This window comes from Mustela putorius, unplaced genomic scaffold, assembly GCF_011764305.1.
Source record: "Mustela putorius furo isolate JIRA1106 unplaced genomic scaffold, ASM1176430v1.1 tig00537227_pilon_pilon_pilon, whole genome shotgun sequence".
NCBI classification, from domain to species: Eukaryota; Metazoa; Chordata; class Mammalia; order Carnivora; family Mustelidae; genus Mustela; species Mustela putorius.
In genome coordinates, this window is record NW_025422368.1 from 46,469,488 (window position 1) to 46,490,894 (window position 21,407).

At 34.4% G+C, this 21,407-nt stretch overlaps 1 protein-coding gene across 1 annotated transcript in view; it reads left to right on the forward strand.

The window, feature by feature from the left end:
• TRHDE (thyrotropin releasing hormone degrading enzyme) overlaps positions 1–21,407 on the forward strand; it is a 382,185-nt gene that overhangs the window by 282,240 nt on the left and 78,538 nt on the right. The window contains exons 8-10 of the mRNA XM_004752417.3: positions 9,010–9,075; positions 9,704–9,891; positions 15,098–15,186. Coding sequence (XP_004752474.2) covers positions 9,010–9,075; positions 9,704–9,891; positions 15,098–15,186 — 343 coding nt within the window. The remainder of the gene's footprint in view (positions 1–9,009; positions 9,076–9,703; positions 9,892–15,097; positions 15,187–21,407) is intronic.

A 21,407-nucleotide genomic window follows, 5' to 3' on the forward strand; every position in this document is an offset into this window, starting at 1 on the left:
GTTTGGGAATTATGAATTTATAATACAACCAAACTATTCAATTGCATTATTTTCTCCCATGATGCTCAGCGGCATGGTGCAGGTTTAGAGAAGGCACATGCTTGGATTCATCCAGGACTGGGGTTTTGCCAACTAGTAAACTTAAAGGATAGCGCTGCAAAGGAGATGAGCCAGTTTGCTATGAACTGGTTAAGATGAGCTATGCAATATAAGCTAGATAATCAGGGGACTAAAACCAGAAAGGATCTGATAGACTAATAGCTGTCATTGATAAACAATGTATTAACAAGTATATATGATTTTAACACTGACTAGAAGAGATCCCCCATGCTTCTGAGCATATGGGAAATTCAATCTGTGCTTATTGATATTAATATGAGGATATTCCAGGGGACTTTTTCAGTCCGGAATGTGTGGTGAAGAACCCTTTGTTCTCTTCCACACTGACACGCACTCCTGTTGGTTTCTTGGTGTGGGTTGATTAGTGAGTGGGAAAGAAGTGAGAGAGCACATGTTGCTTGAGTGTTTGCTATATATCTTGACCAAGCCTTGTCTTTCTGGTCACCTGAATAGTAGTGTTTTTGCAGCTTCATGCCAACTTAGGTATGGCTATTTTGTGTTGAAGTCCCTAATTAGTGCCCTTATTCCATGAGCCACCCAAGTCATAAACAGTCAGTGGCTTGTCACCTGAGTAGAGCTCTGTGAAAAATAGGGCGCTAGACTGCACAACTCAGGAGTCCTCCTAGTTTCTTTTTCCAGACCCAGGAGGGGGAAGGTTTCTAAGCATTCCTCAAACCTAAAAAAATGTTGGCCTCAATTTTTTTCTTGCATTTTTACTTTTTTAAAAATTAAAAAAAAAGGTCCCTCTAAGCACTAACTTTCTTCCAGTTAGTCCGTATCATTTCCCTTCCTTAGCCTCTAGAATATTTTGACTGCTCTTGGACGTGAGATCAAAAATATTGACTCTAGAGGTATTTTCCCCTTGCGCTTGGTCTTATAATAACTAATGTTCCTGGGGTTTTTGTGTGGCAGGCATTTTTCTAAGTGCTTTTCTTATTCTATGTCATTTTCTGTGCACTGTTTTCCTAAGTGGGTACTATATTATCTATCCTTTCCAGCTGAAAAAATGAAGTTTAGAGATAATAGAAAAATTACTCAAGATCACATGACTGATAAGGATCAGCCTAAATTTCTGTTTAGTTTTCTAAATACACACATGCTTCTATCTTAATTGAATTGCATTTTTTTCCCCCTCAACTAGTCACCAGGGCTAGGGCTGGTTAAGAAAAGGAGTGGAAGTGGAGGGAGCTCCATGTACATGCTCCACAGTCCATGGGCATCTTGATTTACAAAAGGCAGTGTATTTTTACCAGTCAGGATATAATTTATCTATTTCGTGAGCTTGTTGTGGTCAAAGTCCTTTACCAGGGCATTCAGGAAAGGCAATCTACAAACTTCAGTTTTGCCAATAGATTCATTTTATGTCTCAGTAATATTTCAAGCTAGTGGCAGAAGGGGGGGGGACATATTAGTACCCCAGAACACCCCTATAGACTTACATTCACATTATTTTACTGACAGGTGTAAGACCTGTCAGCTTGCTCTGGAATGCACAAATTCAGCGGTGGCGATATCCCTCACACCTCTCGTGATGCTTCTGCCTGTGAAGGCATTGATGGCATGATGTGTAATTGCTAAGTAAGAGATCTGTGAAAACAAAGCTGATATGAGAACTTGCCATTGCCTGTGATTTAAAACAAACAAACACCAACAAACAAATCTTTTATGTACCAGCAAGTTGTTTTGATTTAAGATTTTCTGATTTTCTGGTATATTTTGCAACTCCTTAAGAACATATGCTGATTTTACAAAATTATCCTCATTAGGTGGGTAGTGGATTTTTTGGAACATGTAAAATACCTTTTTGTTCTTAGAGAAATATCTGAATTCTCCTGTATGTAAGTAAGCAACGTGTAATGGTAAATCTAGGTCAAATGCACATTAAAAAAATAAAAATAAAAAATGCATGCAAACAGTGGCATAATTGATTTTGTTCTATCTAGTCGAATAATTTTCTTTCCTAAATACCACTTCTTTTTTACTGTGTCTGGTAGCCAGACACTCATGTACCTTGAAAACTTTAGTATTGGTGCCTCTTTTATTGGGCTTCCTCCTTAGAAACTTGTTATAATTTAACAGTCAAGGTTTAACAATTATTCATACCTTTTCATCCTTGGTTCCTGGCTAATAGAATAAAATGTAAACATACTTTGATTTTGCATAATGCTTTTCCAGTGCTCTGCTTCTCATTTTTATTTAATTTCATAATCTACAGCCATGTTTCAGATAAAAAACAAAATAACATCTCGATCTGTAGTTGATCTTTCTTGTGTGTGTTAGTTGGTCTTCTGTCACTCGTTTGGTCTCCTTGCTACTGTTTCTCAAGGTCAGAGAATGTAGAAACATTTCTGAAGTGCATGGCCCAGGCTTCAGATGGGGTTTTTCCAACCCTTCTGTGACATTGCTTTGATCTGACAGCCTTTAATCTGCTTTCTTATTGTCCATGGATTCCTTTAACATCACCCAACTCTAATAACGCATACACTCACAAGTATTTAAGTTTTGAGCTTTAGGTTTCTAGTTTAAAAGCCCCTGCTCTAGAAGCTTTTTTTTTTTTATATTTAAAATATATTTATTGAGTACTTGAGATATTACATGATATTACATTAATCCTTTATGAGAATATAAAAATTAGAGGAAATGCTATGTCAAATAACTCACAATTGATAACCAGTACCAAATGACAAAAATAATGTAAATATAATTGCTGAAAGTAGATTTAATGTGCACCTGTAACAGAATTATAAATAATTATTTGTTTTCAAATTCATATATGATATCATGTGTTCTGGGTTGAACCACTTTTTAGACTTTTCAAGAAAGTTAATACATGTACTAGCCCTGATATATAGTTAGTGCTCAATAATTAGATTTAAAATATAAATAAAGACTATCTTTTTTTTAAATTTTATTTTTTATAAACATATAATATATTTTTATCCCCAGGGGTACAGGTCTGTGAATCGCCCGGTTTATACACTTCACAGCACTCACCAAAGCACATACTCTCACCAAACACACTCACCAAAGCATACCATACCAAAGCATACCATACCAAAGCATGCCAGACCAAAGCATACCATACCAAAACACTCACCAAAGCACATACCCTCCCCAATGTCCATAATCCCACCCCCCCTTCTGCCAACCCTCCTCCCCCCAGCAACCCTCAGTTGTTTTGTGAGATTAAGAGTCACTTATGGTTTGTCTCCCAAATCATAAGAATCACTTATAGTTTGTCTAGAAGCTTTTTTTAAGACAAGAGTTTAGCATAGGTTTGTTTTTATTATTGTTACTCTCTGTGCATTCCTGTCTATGGAAGTTTTATACTTTTTCTCCAGTCTTCTTCTCTGCCTCTTTTTTCCTTTTTAAACCTGAGTATCTACCTCGTTCCCCTCATAGCTACTGTTTCTAATACCGTGAAACCCTAGATTTATGCAGTAAAACTGGGTGTCCCTTGCTTTTCATTTTGTATAAGTTGTGTAAAAACATTTCTATTTTTCATTCCGAGGTTAACAAGAAAACTTAAGATGTTTGTGTTTGTTTTGATTATATCCCCTATTAGTGTTGTAACAGTCAGGGTTTTGGGTTGCAAGCAATAGAAACAAAGTTTGGCCAATCAGGCAAAAAAAAAAAATTGCTGGAAGGGTGTAGGTCAGTAGCCTTTGGAAGCATTGGGAATGCTGGAGCACCAGGCTTGCAAAATGGGTAGTAGGAACTAAGAGAAACTAAGAAATTAAGAAAGCTAGCCAAGGGCTTGCCACAGGAGTGGTTAGTTTAACTGCTACCGTTAATGTGGCTACCTGTTCCTTCTTCTTTGCATCGATCTGGCAGGATTCACAGTCCTGCGCTGAAGTATCTACTTATCTGAGGCCAGGGCACGCGTACATACTTTAGCTGTCAGGGAAAGGGGAGAAGGAGGGATTTACTATTTTGTCCCTTCCATTGAGAGTGGAAGGCAGAGCCCTCACCTTCCTGCAGGATTCCATGGTGAGTTATTGTCCCCATATAAACGTGGTGTTTAAATGCTGGAAAGCCAAAAGAATGACAAATGCTCACTACACATTTTTTGAGGTACAATTATTCTTAATAGAAAGGAACAATATTTCAAATCCCTGCTTCAGCCTTCTTGTCACATAGTCAGAAAAATCGATGCCTGGATTTACCTGGCATTTCCCAGGCTAGTCTTACGGGTAGAAGAGCTCCTACTTGCCAGTATCACTGAGGCCCAGACTTGCCTCTCTTCTGTCATTGGAGAAAACACAGCACCGAGCCGGCCTTGAGCTGTCCCAAAACAGTACCCCCTAAGAGCTTCATCAGCAGATTTCAGCTGGAGCCCGTGATACAATTCTGACAAGTGGGAAACACGGAGAGTCTGATGCAGCAACTGAGAGGAAGTTTCTCAGAAAGAAATTCTGTCTCTTTCCTCTGTGCAATGTCCTGTCTGAATGTGATGGCTGGGGTTGCTTGTGCCATCCAGCCTCAAGCTCAAGCAGGGAGACAAAACACAAGGAACGGCAAGGCCAAACAATTTCTGGAGAAAAAATTGTGGCTGTCTTACCTTCTTATAATAGGAAGAATAAATCTTGTCATTATAAAGGTCATTCTAGGGTGGATTTTTTTTTTTTTATAATTTGCAGCTAAACACAAATAAACCAGTCCATATATCTTTGGATTTTATTAAACTGTCCTTCTGTGTCCTGAGGAATAAATCCTTTGTGCAGTTAGTCCTCTTTTTTAACATGCTAAGGGACCCATTAGTAGGAGAGCATAATTATTCCATATAAACATGTTAAAAGATAATAGTGCTTTACCTCCTCAGATCATTTTTTCCTTTTCTCCTGTTTACTTAGTAGTCCCATTGGCTTTTGTACATGCAAAATTGTGGATCATGTCACTTATTAGCAAAGAAAGTAAAATAAAAATGGCCTCCTACCCAATAATTTGGTCTTTCAATGACATCACATGCAATTGTATATATCAATGCAAGTTATAGACCTGGCATATATGCACTGAAATAAGAAATTGTGTCCTGTGCTAGTGTTTAAATAAGACATTTTGGAGGAATCTGATGGATATGAGAAACGTCTTTTAACTGCACTGTCAGTTGTTAACTGAAAAGCATGATGAATAAGGAAAGTCAAAAATCACACAAATATATTCAGCATTTGCTGTGTACCGGGCTGGGCGCAGAGATGTCAGCTAAACAGTGGTCAAGAGGAGTAACAGGGGCTTTACTCCCATGGAGTTTACAGAGTATATGGGTGGTTAAAGTGATGAACAAGCAATTATAACAGTGTGATAGATGCTCTCATATGGTGCAATGTGTGAGAATATGAGAGGGGTACGTAACTCAGGAAGGTATGGGAATGGCCAAGAAAGAATCTCTGGGAAGAATTTATCAAGCCTGAGTCCCGGAGCTTGAAGTAGAGCATACGTGGAGAAGGGCTTGTGCAGGGGACTAGAAGGAAAGAGTATGCACAGGCATGGGTAGAGAGCGGAGCGACAAAGTGACAGTTGGGCTGGCAGAAATACAGAGGGACCGTTCCTTTAGGGTGTTCGGACTGTCTTCTGAATGCAGCAGGGATTCATGTGTGCATCTGATGAAAGCTCTTGTGGCTGCACGGGAGAGACACCATCTGAAAGGGACAGAGCAGTGATGGTCTTAGTCATCTAGAGAGGCTGTCAGACAGGTGCAGGGAAAGGGGAACCTGGAGGGAAGATTTCCAATGTAGATCATTACTTGAATGTGGTAGAAAGGGAAAGAGAGGCACCCAAGAAGCCTCCTTGGTTGAGGTGGTTGGAAGGCCATCGCTGGGGAAGGACTGCCAAAAGGAGCTAATGCTGGGGAGGACAATGAGTTCAGCTCTTAGTTAGTTGTCTGTGGGGCATCTAGCAAACATTGGATTTGGGTCAGCAGCGGTGTGCACAGGAATGGGGTTTGGACATGGGCTGGAGTCTCTGAGTTCTAGTGTTCTGATTTATTAGATGATGATGATGATATCTATCTCATAAATGTCCTGGGATTGAATGGGATAAAAGAAAGCAACTCACACAATGCTACAAAAGAGACAGATATTGTTTTCATGTGTTCTTTGGTTATTATCCTCAGTGATGCTTTTCCTTCTGTTACTCTAACAGGTAGCCTAAGTGATTAAAAAGCCTATGACAACTGATGTCTGTTGAATACTTACTGGGTACTAGACACTTTTTGCTCTTCTAATACTGTACAGATATTAAATCATTTATTCCTTAACCTAATTCTATAAAAAAAAAAACCATTCATTCCTTAGCATAACTCATACCCAAAGAGATTAAGCAACTTGCCAAAATCAAGTAACTAGAGAGCATTGGGGTGCAGATTTGGACAAAGGCAGCCAGAATCCCATTCTTGTACTTTAGGGATGAGAATATACTTTGGCTAAATAGGCCTTTAACTTTTAATCAGTTTATAATGTTGGTTTGATCCCTTAAGAATATTCTAGTGGTCATCTATGGTTGTTTTTTTTCCCCCCTTTTCAACAACTCTTCTGTTTCTGAAATTCTTTGTATGGTTAATATTAAAAAATTCTCCTATTTTGTATCATAATGTCAAATCTACTGCTAATTGACTTTCATACACATACATATAAACATAAATTTACATTTCAGATTCATAACTCCAGCCATTTTCATATTCATCGGCTTGTAGGTTTGAAAGGAATTTAAAATCTTATTTAATTACACAGCAAATGTTTAAATTCATCTTGTCAAGTAGTTTTTGTACCAAGATTTCTACAGTTTCAGTCCCAGAAACCGTCTGCCACAAATCCCATCTCCGTGTCTGCCATTGTTCCAGTAACCTAGTCTCCCCGAACCGTTCCCCAGCATGTGAAAGCTACCAGCACATGCAAAGTACACCATACCTTTTGTGGAAAGAATGAATAAATAAATAATTGATTATCAGAAAAACCATATTTACTATTCTGTAAGTTTCTTTGTAATTCAGCAAGGACAAAACACAATTTCTTTAACTTAAAATATGACTATTTTCATGCAAGAGGAAGGCTAAGATAACTAAGGAAAACACTTGGGGTTTTCTCAGTTTTTGAAAAACAAGAGTTGACTTATGTAGAATTCCAGTAACACCCGAAAATTGGGACTGCTGGGAATCCAAGCAGATGCTTTTTGCCCTGACTTCCGAGGCAAGCAAGTTGGAACTGCTTCCTAAGCCTGGATAATTGCCGTTTCAGCTTGCTTGAAATGTAAATTTGAACTGTATTCTGAATTGGGGAGGGAACCAAGAGTTCGAGTTGATGATCAATATTGGGCCAAAGTCAACTTGTATCTTGAACAGTTGGATTTTTATGATCTGTCTGTGAAGAGAATCCTGTAGTTAGGTATTGGACTTTTCAAAGTCCATGGGGTATTCCTTTGTTCCCTCTTTAGGATTATCCTAGCAGCATATCCATAAACCAAACCCAATAAATAAATAGTTCTAATGTTGATACTTCTAAAAAAAATCACGTACTAAAATAACCCCCAAATATGTGTTTCATAATTCCTATTGTTCCCAGATTTATTCATTTAGGTGCCGAAAAAGCATGAAAGATAATGCTGATAGTTAAATCTGAAATAATTTATTTTAATCCTGGTCTCCAAGTTCTAGTGGAAAATGACTCATATGGCATATTCAAAACCAAAAGTAGAGTTCAGATTGGTTATTTGGGGTTATATTTTTTCATTAAAATTATTCATAATCCCTGATGACGATGATGAATTTGTGGTTGCTAAGTTAGTGTTGGGCATTGCATCTTTAGAATCTGATTAAGTGGGAGTTGCCATTTTCTGGGCTGTGAGTTGCCAACGAAGCTGAATCTGTCACAGATGCTACAATTTGTATTTCAGAAAAACGTCTTCCCCAAGTTTAATTATCCCTAAAGTATTCTACTCTACACAAAGTACTGAAGAGAGTCAGCATTTTTTTTTTCATTTTCAGTACTGTGATGTAAATTAGGATTTTGTTTACTACCTACATGTTGTAGAGATGAAGGAATCTCAAATTGAGGAGACTCTCTGTTTTATAACATAAAACACTATTTCCTATTCATTTTTCCACTTTGATGTTGAAAAAGAATAATACCAACTGGCCGTAACCAAATCACGTATCCACAGTGACATAGACCATGCTTCATAGAAGGGAGCAGGCATAGGTAGATAGAAAGTGTGTAGGTTTAACTACTAATGGTGGAAACTGGGAAGTGAAAAACCGTACCCTCAAAAATATTAAATAAATTTAGGATTAACTTTTCCTTATTAAGTATTAATATGTATTTCAAGCTCATGGAAATAAGTATGTGTCCTTTTTTGTATTAGGCAGCCTGTCCCTTGCAGAGAGACTAGGGAACTGGACAGCTTGTGGATATAGTCATGACTCTTTTAGCAAAGCGATTCCTCTTCATTTTGGCATATATCAGTCGGGTCTCTGTTGTTGTTTTTACTTTTCTGTAAAACAGAATTTGTTTTTTTCAACATTTCAACAGGGAAGTCTGATGGGGAAGTTTCTCCTAAATGTTTCATTGCAGAGGTTGTTTCTTTACAATTGCCTGAGGTTGATTTGTTAAATTAGAGGAAGGTCTTTGACGCTGGAAATCCATGGGAAGTGATTATGGCTACGAACATATTTTTTAAGAGACCAGTATTGTTTGATGAGTTAAGAAATGTGTTACAGTTAAAGCTATTCAGGATATTGTAAAATGAAATTTTTCATCTTTTTCCACATTTTTCTCCTTGTCTTTGTAGTAATGTAATTCTAACAAATAGAAATTATTAATTGAATTGAGAAATATATGTGTTTACTGGAAATTGCTTAGCCTCTGAGTTGTAATTTTAATTTTATATTCTTTGTAGGATTATTTAACCATTCATAAGTACGGCAATGCAGCCAGAAACGATCTCTGGAATACACTGTCAGAGGTAAAGTATAGGAAGCTCGAATAGCAAAACCTCTTCTTGAATATTTGAATTGAGTTTATAAACCATTCGTTTAACTTTTATTGAGACTGACAGTTGTTTTTACTTTTTATATTTTCTCATATTGCTTTATCATTTTATTTTTGATGTATTACAAAAGTAATGGGGTTTAAAATTACTTAAAGTACAAATGGTAGTAAAAAAGTACCTTGCCTCCTCTCAAACAAGACAATACTGAAATACAACATTCCTATGGTGTCAGATATTCATGTTTGAGAGAAATATTGAAGTTAAAGTAGTTTTTTTCTATAGGTGAATAACAAATATTTAAATTTGGTACTAGGCATACTGGGGATACTTAATGATGCTACAAGCACTTATTTTAACAATCAGCTATGTTTTATCTTCCATTAAGTAAAAACTTTAATGCTTATAAGGCTTTCCTTTCTCTATATATGCATGAAACTTAAGGCAACAAGATTAATTTTACTAACACGTTATATTAGCTTCACTGATTTTACATGTTTTCATCCTTAAGTAAATCATAAAGGTAAAAATAAAAATGGCTTAATGTTAATTATGTTTATGGTTCATGTTTATGAAACTAATTTATACAATTTGGGTTACAAAGGCTTTAAAACGGAATGGAAAATTTGTAAATATACAAGAAGTAATGGATCAGTGGACACTCCAGATGGGTTATCCTGTTATCACAATCTTGGGAAATTCAACAGCAGAAAATAGAATAATAATTACCCAACAACATTTTATTTATGACATCAGTGCTAAAACTAAAGCACTTGAACTTCAAAATAACAGGTACAGCACTCTTTTACATGAAAGAACAATTGCTTATATTCTTAGGTTTCACTTTGTGTTTTTAGCATTTTAAAAAGGATCCTCTAGCCCAATTATAAAATGTAAGTGAAATATGGTTTTCATTTCTTTATTTACATATGGTGTTTTCATTTTGATTCCTCTTTTACTCCCATTTCCAGATATTTTAACCATCAAAGTGACAGCACACCAAAGTTATTTTGTTTAAGCAGAGTTTAAATTATCATGGTGATTTAGAAAAATATGTGATTTTTTTTACTTTTCCCTGTGAATGTTTGTTGAATAAAATTCAAAAATGTTAAGACGCAATGAAGTCAATTAAATGGAATTGAGTAAACTGCGATTTATAAAATAGATGAGAATAGAAACTAACAATCCAGAAAGACTAATTAAAACAAACAAAAACCACAACTAGACTAGTATCTGAGCCAAAGGAACTCAAAGTAGAACCATTTTTAAATGGTCTGAGTATCGGTGTTACTTGGCATCAAAATATTTTATCCTCCCTCATTCCATGTGTAAAACCACTGAACAGACAACATACATAGAATTTTTATTTGTTGTTAAGCTTTTTTTTTTTTTTTTTTTTTTTTTTTTTTTTGTTAAGCTTTCTTTTGAAACTCTTATTTAATTACTGAAAACAGCATATAGTGTTTCTTTCCTACTTCACGTTTCCTTACTGTATGGTGGTTTACTAAAGGCCGAGCCAAAGAAAGATAATGGAATGGTTCATTTCATTCTTCAAAAGGTGCCCTAAGAGAAGGTTGGAGTGGGGAGGCGACAGAAGGAATGGAATTTAAAATTAATAAAGTGGGGTGTTGGATTAGGTTGGTCATGCTGTCTCCCATTACATTACCCGGAGATGTGAAGCATGAATTGTTTTTGTTTTTGCTTTTGTTCTTGTTTTAATCTCTGAGAGGGACGGAAATCATTCCCAAGTAGGCTAGCTCCAAGATGGGCTATAGGTAGAAGTGACTGAGAAATTCCTGAATGTTTTCTGGTGACTAAATTTGGAACAGCACAGACTTAAATCTCCCGGTCAATATATACATGGGTCTTCAACAATCTGCCTTTGCAAAGTGGTATTACTCTGCCATACGTCAGGGTCTGACTCTGCCAGTGCTTCCTTTTACCCAGCCTGGGATTCTATAGAGCTGGCAAATGTGGCTTCTCATCCTCCACCCTTTGGCCCCAGGCTAAACCTGCTTAGGCATCAACCCCAGCCTTGCCAGGAAGTACATAAAAACTACTTGACTGCGGCAAAGTTAGAGAGATTTAGGCCATGCCTTTGAGAATGATCAGTTTGACACAAACATCACTGATGCAGAAAAACATAAAGGACCTGCAAATGACAGAACAAATTTTGAACAAAAATATGCTGTCAGCCTGTAACATGCATCAGATGTATGAGCTGTGAGTCTGACTCTTTTAAAGGCAGAATTTCTCCCAGGCTGCAAAAGTATATGTAACGTGAATAGAGCTTTGCTTTCTTTAGAGTTGTAAAATCATATGGATAACGTTGAACCCGGAGAACCTGGTGTATAAAATATTAAGAGTAAGATAAGGCATGGAGTCCCTTTAAGCTCGAAAATTATTTTCTATCTATTTTGGAATAATTGAGCTTGCAGTTAAAAATTTAGTATTCATTTATGTCTTATTGATCCATTTTATTCACTCTAAGATTGTGGTCAGAGCTTCAATATCAATTCTATCCATCCTTTGTACATAACCTTCCTAGGTCTTTATTGTACAGTGCAAACTGTTGATGCAGTGAGACAGTGCCCACTGGTACCAGAAATCCCATGAGCTGTGGATATTTTCTGAGCCAGTCTCATCAATTCTTTGTCCTGAATTTTGTAAAGGATATCAGAATATCACAACAACATGCCCAAAACATTTTTAATGTATATAGTAATTATATTTTTCATATGGACTAACTGTATTATAGTATAAAATACTGCTACATAACTAATAATTGCATACAGTTCATTGATATGCAAAAGCGAGTAAGATATTGGCTAGAATTTATGTATTCTGGAAGTTCTGAATTTATGTAGCTTTTTTCTTTTTTTCTTCTTTTTTTTTCTTTGTAGCTTTTTTCTTTATGAAGTTAATACATTGCAATGTCAACCATTGTCTCCTCATCTACTTACGGGGTTTCTCGGAGTCCTGTGCTACAGACAATTGTATTTATCTCCACAGTCATAATTCCCTTTGGTTATTGACCTGATGACAGGAATTTCTGTAGAGTTCGTGGTGTGTACGTTAATGCTTCGTTGACATTGGTACCATTTTTAAGAAAGATTTTTCCCTTAAGCTAAAATAAGTACCTATTATTGTCTACCTTAACATGATTACTAGGATAAACATTGTTTTATTATAAAAAACATGAACTACAGAGAGAGCGATAACCCTGGGGAATATTAAAGAAAAATATATCTTAGAAGTCTATTGAAATGCATTTGTGGTTTTTGTTTGTTTGTTTGTTTGTTTTTTGTTTTTTTTTCTGCTTAAAATGAGATGACTAAAATTCAGCTTAGGTAGCTAAGGACACAATTTAATTTCACAAATGCTTTTTTCTAGTTTTTCTTCAAACATAACCCACTGCAGTCTGAGATTTTCTTTATAGCACACCACGCTTCACTCAACCATGTTTCGTGTCTTCCTCTCTTTTAAGTTCTAACCATCAAGCAAAGAGCTTTCTTTGATTTTTCAAATGAAACTTCAAAATGAAGTTGGGAAAAGACCAGATAGGTGTTGTTTGGAAAGTTATGAAAAACAATATACAGGATTCATAGTATAGCAATTCAGAAATGAATACAAATTTTAGATAGGCTTGGTAATTTGTAATTTTTTATTTTGTTTTTGTGACAATATAAACATTTTAACTGTGTGCATACAGGATCATGCAGACGTATACACACACAGACACAGAGTAAAAACATTCTTGGGAAGAATACAGAAGACTATTTCAAAAGTTTTACAAAATGCCCAAGTGTTTGGATCCCAATACTTTATAGTTAACTCTTTTGCATCTGAACAGCTGTGTGATTAAGTGTCTGCCATGCATTAAGTTTCCCATAGGGATGTGGCATTGACTGTAAGCAACACCCAGGTTCTAAGAAGAATTTCTTTTTCTTGTACTTAGGAAACTTTTGCTAAAACTCAAATACTGAAGCATTACCATAGAAATATTATCATTGTTTCTAGTTCTACTATTTAAAAGAATACAGCTTAAATAAATGCAAAAGTATATTTATTTATATTGGGGCAAATAATATTTCACATTTTAAGATCATGCTTTAAAAAGGCACATTTATCCTTGAGGATCTTTAAACATCTTCAATTTTGTATATTCCTTGCCCTTTAACGGATACTTGTTTGACTTCTCAATTTAGTTGACCCAACTCAATGTGGAAGATGTGGACCAGAAAGTTAAGTTCGTAAAGTTAATCTCGGATTAACTGATTTGGTTCCTTTCATTTTACTTTGGTCTCATCCCATTTGATTCAATTCAATAGCAGTTTCTGGAACGCCTTCCATTTCTAGGTTTTTTCAAGATATTAGGTTTACAAATATGAGCATGTGGTTTAAGAGTCAGACACACAGTTAAGCATTACTGTCTGTTAAATATTTTTTTTTCAATTAATCAAAGAAGAGTCATTATTTTTAGAGAACAACTGTTAAAGAAATATATATCTATTCTCTTTGTCTTTCTTATAGTAATACCATTATTAAATATTTTCCATATTCTTGGTATTATGTGAAGAGGTTGGCAGGCTTTGAATAAGAGCTTACATGGGTTATGTTCATTTATGTCTACTTTAAAAATGATACGTTTGGGTATATAGGTTATTGATTTCCTGACCAACCATGTGGATTCCACTGTGGTGGAGCTTAGTGTCTCCATGGAGTTGGCACTCAAAAATATTTTGCTGATTAAATACAGCATAATATTTTTAAAACTTAGAATTTTAAACACATTATTTTAACTTTACATATCATAGGAGGGCAATTGGTGTAAAATTATTAATTTCTTCCACTCTTCCACTTAGATTTGTTACATTACTGACATTTGTTTATTGTGAATGAGAAACATGAAATGACAAAGTAATTAAATTCCATATAACAGATTTAGAGGAAATGTCTTCTCTTCCCATCCCCCCAAAGCAGATTCATTATATTTGTAATTATATAATCCCTGGTATGTTTCCTGAAAAACTATCAATTCTCTGTTTACTTTCCCAATTATAGAACTCACACAGTGTCTCTTCCATAAAATCAAAAATATTTTTCACATACTAGATATTATTGGCTACCCCTGCTGTTAATAGTGCAATGATAAGTCAACATAATTCGGCTGTACTTCATAGAAAGGAACATAAAGTAGTCATTGAACTTATTGTAAGACCATCCAGTTTATCTCTGGGTAGCCATTTGAGATTAAATTGATACTACTTCATGTACAAGTGTAAACTTCCATTTTTTTCCTACAAAAAGGCAAATTCTAGAAAATGCTTCTCTTAATAGCTGAGACTCCTGACTGATCCCTGAATGTTGGTTGATGATTTCACACACCAGTTTGGAAATTTCATTTCAGAAAACAGCATTAAAGGTGTTCTGCACTAATCTTTATATTGATCTGAATTTTAGGGGCATCTGATTACTTTCACCTTTCATTCCTGCTTTGCTGAATAACTTTAGGTGTGCTGTTTTAACTTTTCTGTAAAATGTGATACTACTGCTTTTTAGGATAGTTAAGTGAATAAACAAGTATAATGTTGAAATGTAAATGCATCAAGCCACTGAAATACGCATTAATTTAACATAGAAACAAGGAGAAGGGAGTTATTTTGAGACTTTAATCAATATTTTGTGTGGCTCTGATTTATTGATTTTAGCTCCTTTTTATTCCATAATGTAAAATGCAAATTTTTTTTCAAGATAAATTGTGTTGTTTAAAGTCTCCCTTTTATATTGAAATTAAAACTCTTATAGGCTAAGTCTGCTTAGTGGCATTGTAGAAGTGAATTCATCTTCTTGACTTACTCCTTACTTTTGTAAGTGGGGGATTTTTAATTTTCCCCTAAAGAGAATAATGGAAATCATCCAGAAGGTGCATAGCAAATGTTGTTTGTTTATTTGTTATAACCAATTTTATTCTTAAAGCTTCCTTTATATTTTGCAGTTATCTGTGGCAGATTCCACTAACTATTGTGGTAGGAAATAGAAGCCATGTGTCTTCAGAAGCAATTATTTGGGTGTCTAACAAATCAGGTAAAATATATATGCTCCCCTCAGGAACTATTTGGTTTCAGATAATTGTTTAGCAACTTAACCTCTGGTTTCAGCCTTTATAAAAATGTGAATAAAGACAAATTAGAAAGAGAATATAGAAGAATGATAATCACCTCTACAAAATTAAGTATAGTATAGTTTAAGTCTAATTTTCATATGCCTATATAATTCTTAAGTTCCTTTGGGTCATTGGTGGTAAAGAGAAAATTTAAAACAAAACATTGATAGTACTTTTAGCTGTTTTAAACTGTATCATTTTCTAATGTCAAATGTAATTAAATTATAATTATAAACTCCCCATAGAACAGTATGCCAAATAATGAAACAGAGGTCACCATTTTCAATTCCATTTTCCTGCTATTTTCTTTTTGCCACACTGGCTCTTTAAAGAATGGACAAGGCGATATTCTCCATAAAATTAGATAATTATAGGCACAGAAGGGAGGGGCCCTGATAGGTCATTAAAGCATCACCTAAACTAGGGTCAATTCTCAAGCAGTAGAGAAAGATGAGATTCTATTCTGTTTCTAAAAATCTTCAAATAAGATAGCACCCTATTTAAATTCACTATCAGAAAGCTATTTCTTGAATTCAATCTGAATCCTTCATGCTAGATGTGAAACAGGTCTCTTTAATTTCTGTTTACTATTGAACTGGAGAAAAAGCCAATTATCATCTTTTATGTAACATTTTATTTAGATTTAGATGTAGATGGTCAAGTATGTCCACATTTTGTTTTTTCTAACTCCTTTCTTCCATTCTGCTAATTGATATTGTCTTATTTCATAACCACTCTAAGCAGCCACAAACTCTTTTTTGCAGTAAGTGAGGCATAAACAAATAACAAACATTGTGTCTGTCCCTCAGTCTTGCTATTATAAAGGAGATGTAAGTGCTCAAAATACATATTTACAAGAAAAAGTTCTTAAAGCAAAAATCTAATCTAGCTTACCAAAAATATAAATGTTTGTATTTTCAGTTGAATTTTTACTCATATGTTCATGTGGTATTTTAACATATGATCACATATTATTGAAAATGTGCGCTTTTATTTATATACATTGTGTATGAAAGATTCATAAGTAATGTAGTGATGAATTGAAATGCTTATTTTAAAATTTATTAGTGTTTTTCCTTTTAAAGTTGCTTATTATAATCTATTCTTTTTATTTCTTAGAATTAGCATTTATAGCTTGATTCTTAATTCACTTACTGTATTATTTGTTTTTTTTTTTTTTACTGCTTTTTTACTCTCATGTAGTTGTTTTGTTTATCTACATAATTTGCTATGAAATGATGAGTGAAAACAGTGAGTCATTAACTTAATGACCTAACTATTAGATCCTCCATGGGATTGCTAGGAACATGAAATAGAACAGTTTTTAGAAACACAAGTAAAACATTTCTCATTGGGAGGTACAATTACAAGAGAGCAAAGATACTGATTAAGGCAGGATCAGGCCAAAACATCACTCGTAGAGAACAGACCCAGGGCAAGCCTGATTCTTCTTGGCGACTTTCCCCACATCCATTTCCTCTAACTCCCTAGTTGTCTGTGTGCTCTTTTTCACATGGTATCCTCTCGTTTCACACATCGTACATGGAATAGTGTCACAGCTCTTCTTGACCAATAACCACAGGTGTGTTTGAGAGGTTGTTTCCATTTGTAGTCTCTCATTATTAATCAGGAATAATAACAACATGATTTACATTTACCTGAAATGTCACCTTTATTAATACATGTGACATGCACACTACCTAGTGTGTGCAGTGCATAACTCTGGGAGATGATACTGATATTGACCCTGATACTGAGTTGTGCCATCTACAGTGTGTCAGTTTCCATTTAATCACAGCAGTCTTCTGGCTGATGAAACATGGTCCCAGTGGCAGTGCTGACGCTTTTGTGGGGAATGCCCACACAAAGTAAATGTTTCTTGAAAACTTTATAAATATGTAAATCTGGAAGAAGCTTCCAAGAGAGACTTAAAAGAAAGACAACCATTCTGTTTTCCCTGTTCAGGCTCATTCTTTAGTTTTGTCTTAAAGTCCTTCATTCTGATGACAAAAAAAATTGACACAAGGCACAGACTAGGGGAAAAATGATTGTTAACTCTTATCTCCTTTTATTCAAAATACAGTTAACTAGGGACACCTGGGTGGCTCAGTTGGTTAAGTGTCCAACTTTTGGTTTCAGTTCAGGTCATGATCTTAGGGTCTTGAGATCAAGCCCCACACTGAGCTCCATGCTCAGCAGGGAGTCATGTACAGATTCTTTCCCTCTGCCCTTACTGCCCTCTCTAAAAATAAATAAATCACTCAAGATAAAAAATACAGTTAACTAATATCGGTAATAATGTTTTTCCATAAAAACATTAAGAAAATTTCGGTCAATTCTTACCAACATTATATTTTAGAAGTCTACCTTTTGGTTATAACAGTAAGATCAATGTTTTTATAATTTTTCATTGTCAGTCATATAGATTTGATCTCACCAGGTATTAAGACACAGTCGTGGTGATTTAAAAAAGTATAAATTTGATTTGAATCAAATTTCCATTTTTTAAACCCATTAGATGAATATCGAATTAATTCCAAGTTAAGGTATAGTTCATTTTAGCCTAAAATAGCTTTTAAATAAACTTTTAAATTACTAAAAGAAGGTAAAAGGATTTATCTCTTTTGTTTTTACTACTGAGATATTGAGAATGCAAAAGTTTATAAATATAGCAACTTGTAGGGTAACAATGAATGTGTAATGTAAATTTAATGCCAGATGTTAGGAAAGAAAAGATTGAGAGTAAAAGGGAAATTGATGCTGAAATTGTAAGTAAACATTAAAAATAATGTAATGATATAGTGCTTGCCTTAAGCATTGTTTTGTATGACTTGCAAGGCTTTAGAATGTGTTATTTTTATCTCCATTTTACAAATGAGGAAGTTAGGGTTTGAGAAATAAGTTGCCTAAATTGTCTTAGGAGCTTGCTTTTTCTTCCCCTAAACATATTCCCTCTAAACCACAAACACACACATAAAATTTTAAGATTTTGGCAGGTTGCTTTGCTGATGAGCTAATTACTCAACATGTTACCATTGTATACATATACATTTCTTTATAGGGTCTATGGAGCATTTTCTAATTCAATTCTCACACAAGTCCAGTGAGAAAACAAGTATGTGTTATACCTGAGTATACAAGTATGTACAAGCAACTTGTATACAGGCAACAAGTATGTGCTGCTACCCTCGTTACTTTGGTTAACTTTTTGTTTGTTTTAAATTCTGATTTTTCTGCAACGGGCCAATACAGAGAAGAAAGCCTTAATCATCTTCTTTTTGTGCAGAAAGTATAGGCTATAAACCCAAAATATTATAAAATTCCAACTATTCTGTGCCCTGATATAATCTAAATTTTGTGCCATTTTGGATACATTCTACATACAATTTTAAGTTGTTATTACTAACACTCAAAACACAACTTTCATACTTTTTATTTTGGTACACATCACATACCATACCTCATTAAGCCATTGGAAAAGATCTCTTTAAAATTCATTGCTTGCCATTAGTTAACTTGAAGAACATTTTAAAGATATAATTAACTAGAATGAAAAAAGACATTTAAAAATCTATTAAAAAATCTTTCAGGGAATCATTTCTCCAAAGATTTCACTTATAACAAAGGCATAAAAACATTCATGAACAGTAATAACCTTCAGGTTTTAGTTATCAATTTAATAATAGCATACTTATAACAATAGATGCTTGCCTTTTTTATTCTTATCAGATGAAATAGAAGGTATAGGGGTTGCTTTCCCATTTTAATCAGTCTCTTTTCTACCTGTAAGCCGTTGAATTCCGTAAGTCTATTTTTTTAATTTTTAAAAATTTTTTGAATTTTCAAGTTTTTATTTTAATTCTGGTTAATTAATATACAGTGTAATATTGGTTTCAGGAGTAGAATTTAGTGATTCATCACTTAACATATAACACCCAGTGCTCATTACAGTAGGTTCCCTCCTTAATGTCCATCACCAATTTATAGCCAAGTGTACCACATGAAGTTAAATTTTCCCAGCTCTCTAAAATGTGAACAAGAATAACTTTTTAAAAAACAGATTTAATATCATAGGATTTGATGACTGTTTCAGAATTGTAAAGACCTAAATCACATATTCATATATTAAACTTGATTCTTGAATATTATAATTTCTTCAAAAAATAACACTTCTTAGATCAAAATAATCAAATTTACTTTTTTAAAATTAATTAATTAATTAATTAATTTGACAGAGATCACAAGTAGGCAGAGAGGCAGGCAGAGAGAGAAGAGGAAGCAGGCTCCCTGCTGAGCAGAGAGCCCAATGCAGGGCTTGATCCTAGGACCCTGGAATCATGACCTGAGCCGAAGGCAAAGGCTTTAACCCACTGAGCCACCCTGGCGCCCCTCAAATTTACTCTTAACCCAAGTGAATTTAGTATATGTGCTGTCAGAGTGAGCACCTAATCCACATGAATTTAATCACAACTTAAACGTGTTGTAAAAATCCTCATATTCTTCAAGACAGCGTTCAAGAGAAACAGTATCCTCAATATTTTAATCTTAAATTTTTTTCACTGAATTTGGACATGATTAATTGAAATCTTGCTTTAGATGGTTAAGTTTTTAAAAATGTCATACCCTTTGTTAATTATTTTTTATTTTTATATTTGTAAAAGGGGGTGATATTCTAAAACTTCAAAGTAATTGTGTACATAAGCACATTAAGGTTTTGAAAAATATCTCAAAACAAAGAATCAGAAAGTTGGGAAACTATTAATATTTTAAAGCATTATCTGATAGATTTATTTTTTTAAGTACCATAGATGAAGCCTGGTAAAATTTTACACTGAGGAAAACCATTCCTCCTTCCATTGAGTCGTAGAGTTGGAAGGAAACTTAAATGCGATTAGATTAGATTATATGAGTGGCCTAAGCTCAAACATTTAAGTCTAGGAGAACTGGAACAAAAATCTAGCTATCTTGCTCTGGTTCTAATTCTTGTTTCCAACGCAATGTCCCTCTTTTTCAAATCGATTTAAGAATGTGAGAAATATATTACAGGAAAAGTGCTATACCATCTTGTATCAATAGAGTATAATTGTAGTGAAAAGGACACCCAAGTCAGGAGACCTGAGACGGACCATCCCAGCTTTCTTGGACATTCGATTAGCCTGTCTGAGCCTTGTTTCTTTATCTGTTCTGACAGATACTATTTATAAAAGTGACAAAAAAAACTGATGTGCTATTCGAAACATTAAAGATTAGATTTTTTATGTTCAACATGCATTTTTTACTTTACTGTACATTTATAAAAATTGGCAAAATATAACAGGCATTAGCTTAAGAAGTTCACCCCATTTCAGAGCTCACTCCACTTCAGCAATTAATAGTCATTAATGTTCACTCAATTTTTGTGGTCACACCTTGTTCCTGTGTGTCTTCTACTTGAAAGAGAATGTAGATTCAGTGTTTCAGAAAGAGAGAGGAAAAGAAAACTTGTTTTGTAGCCTGATGTGTAAAAAACCTGGATAATAAGGTGAGAATTGGAGGTTGTGTGTCCCAATCAGAGCTGATACAAACGTTTTCTGTGATGCATCTTCTGGTTTTGAATAATTGTGGAATTTGGTAGACTGGTGTGTCTGTGTGTATATAAAATATAAATTTTAAGTAAACAATACATTTTGTAACTTCTGTGAACCATGGGTCCTGAGAATATCCACAAATGATTAGAATTGTAAGCTATGGTTCTGTGAAGTCAACAGAGGCTGACATTAAAGTGAATGGAGTTCTCCATCTGTACCATATTTTGAAGGAGTTAAATATATAAGTTATAAGATTGCTTTTGCTGGCTTCCTTTAATTGAATTAGCTGGGGAATATAATCAAGTTACAATTTTCCAAAGTGATTCCAATAAACAGAATTTATTATCTTTGTTCTAATTATATGTAGAAATATTAGAGTCTTAAATAAATGAGTTTCCTTTTTCCAACATTACTGATGATGCTGGAAAGACTGTTATTTATTAGTACTTCCAAAAAAGCACAAGAAAAAAGGCAAGAAACAATAGTGACTTTAAAAGGAATGAGTCCTGTTGTTTTAATCACTTTCTTACTGAATAAAATAAGTAGAATATGCATCTAAAACCGTTTCTTCTATT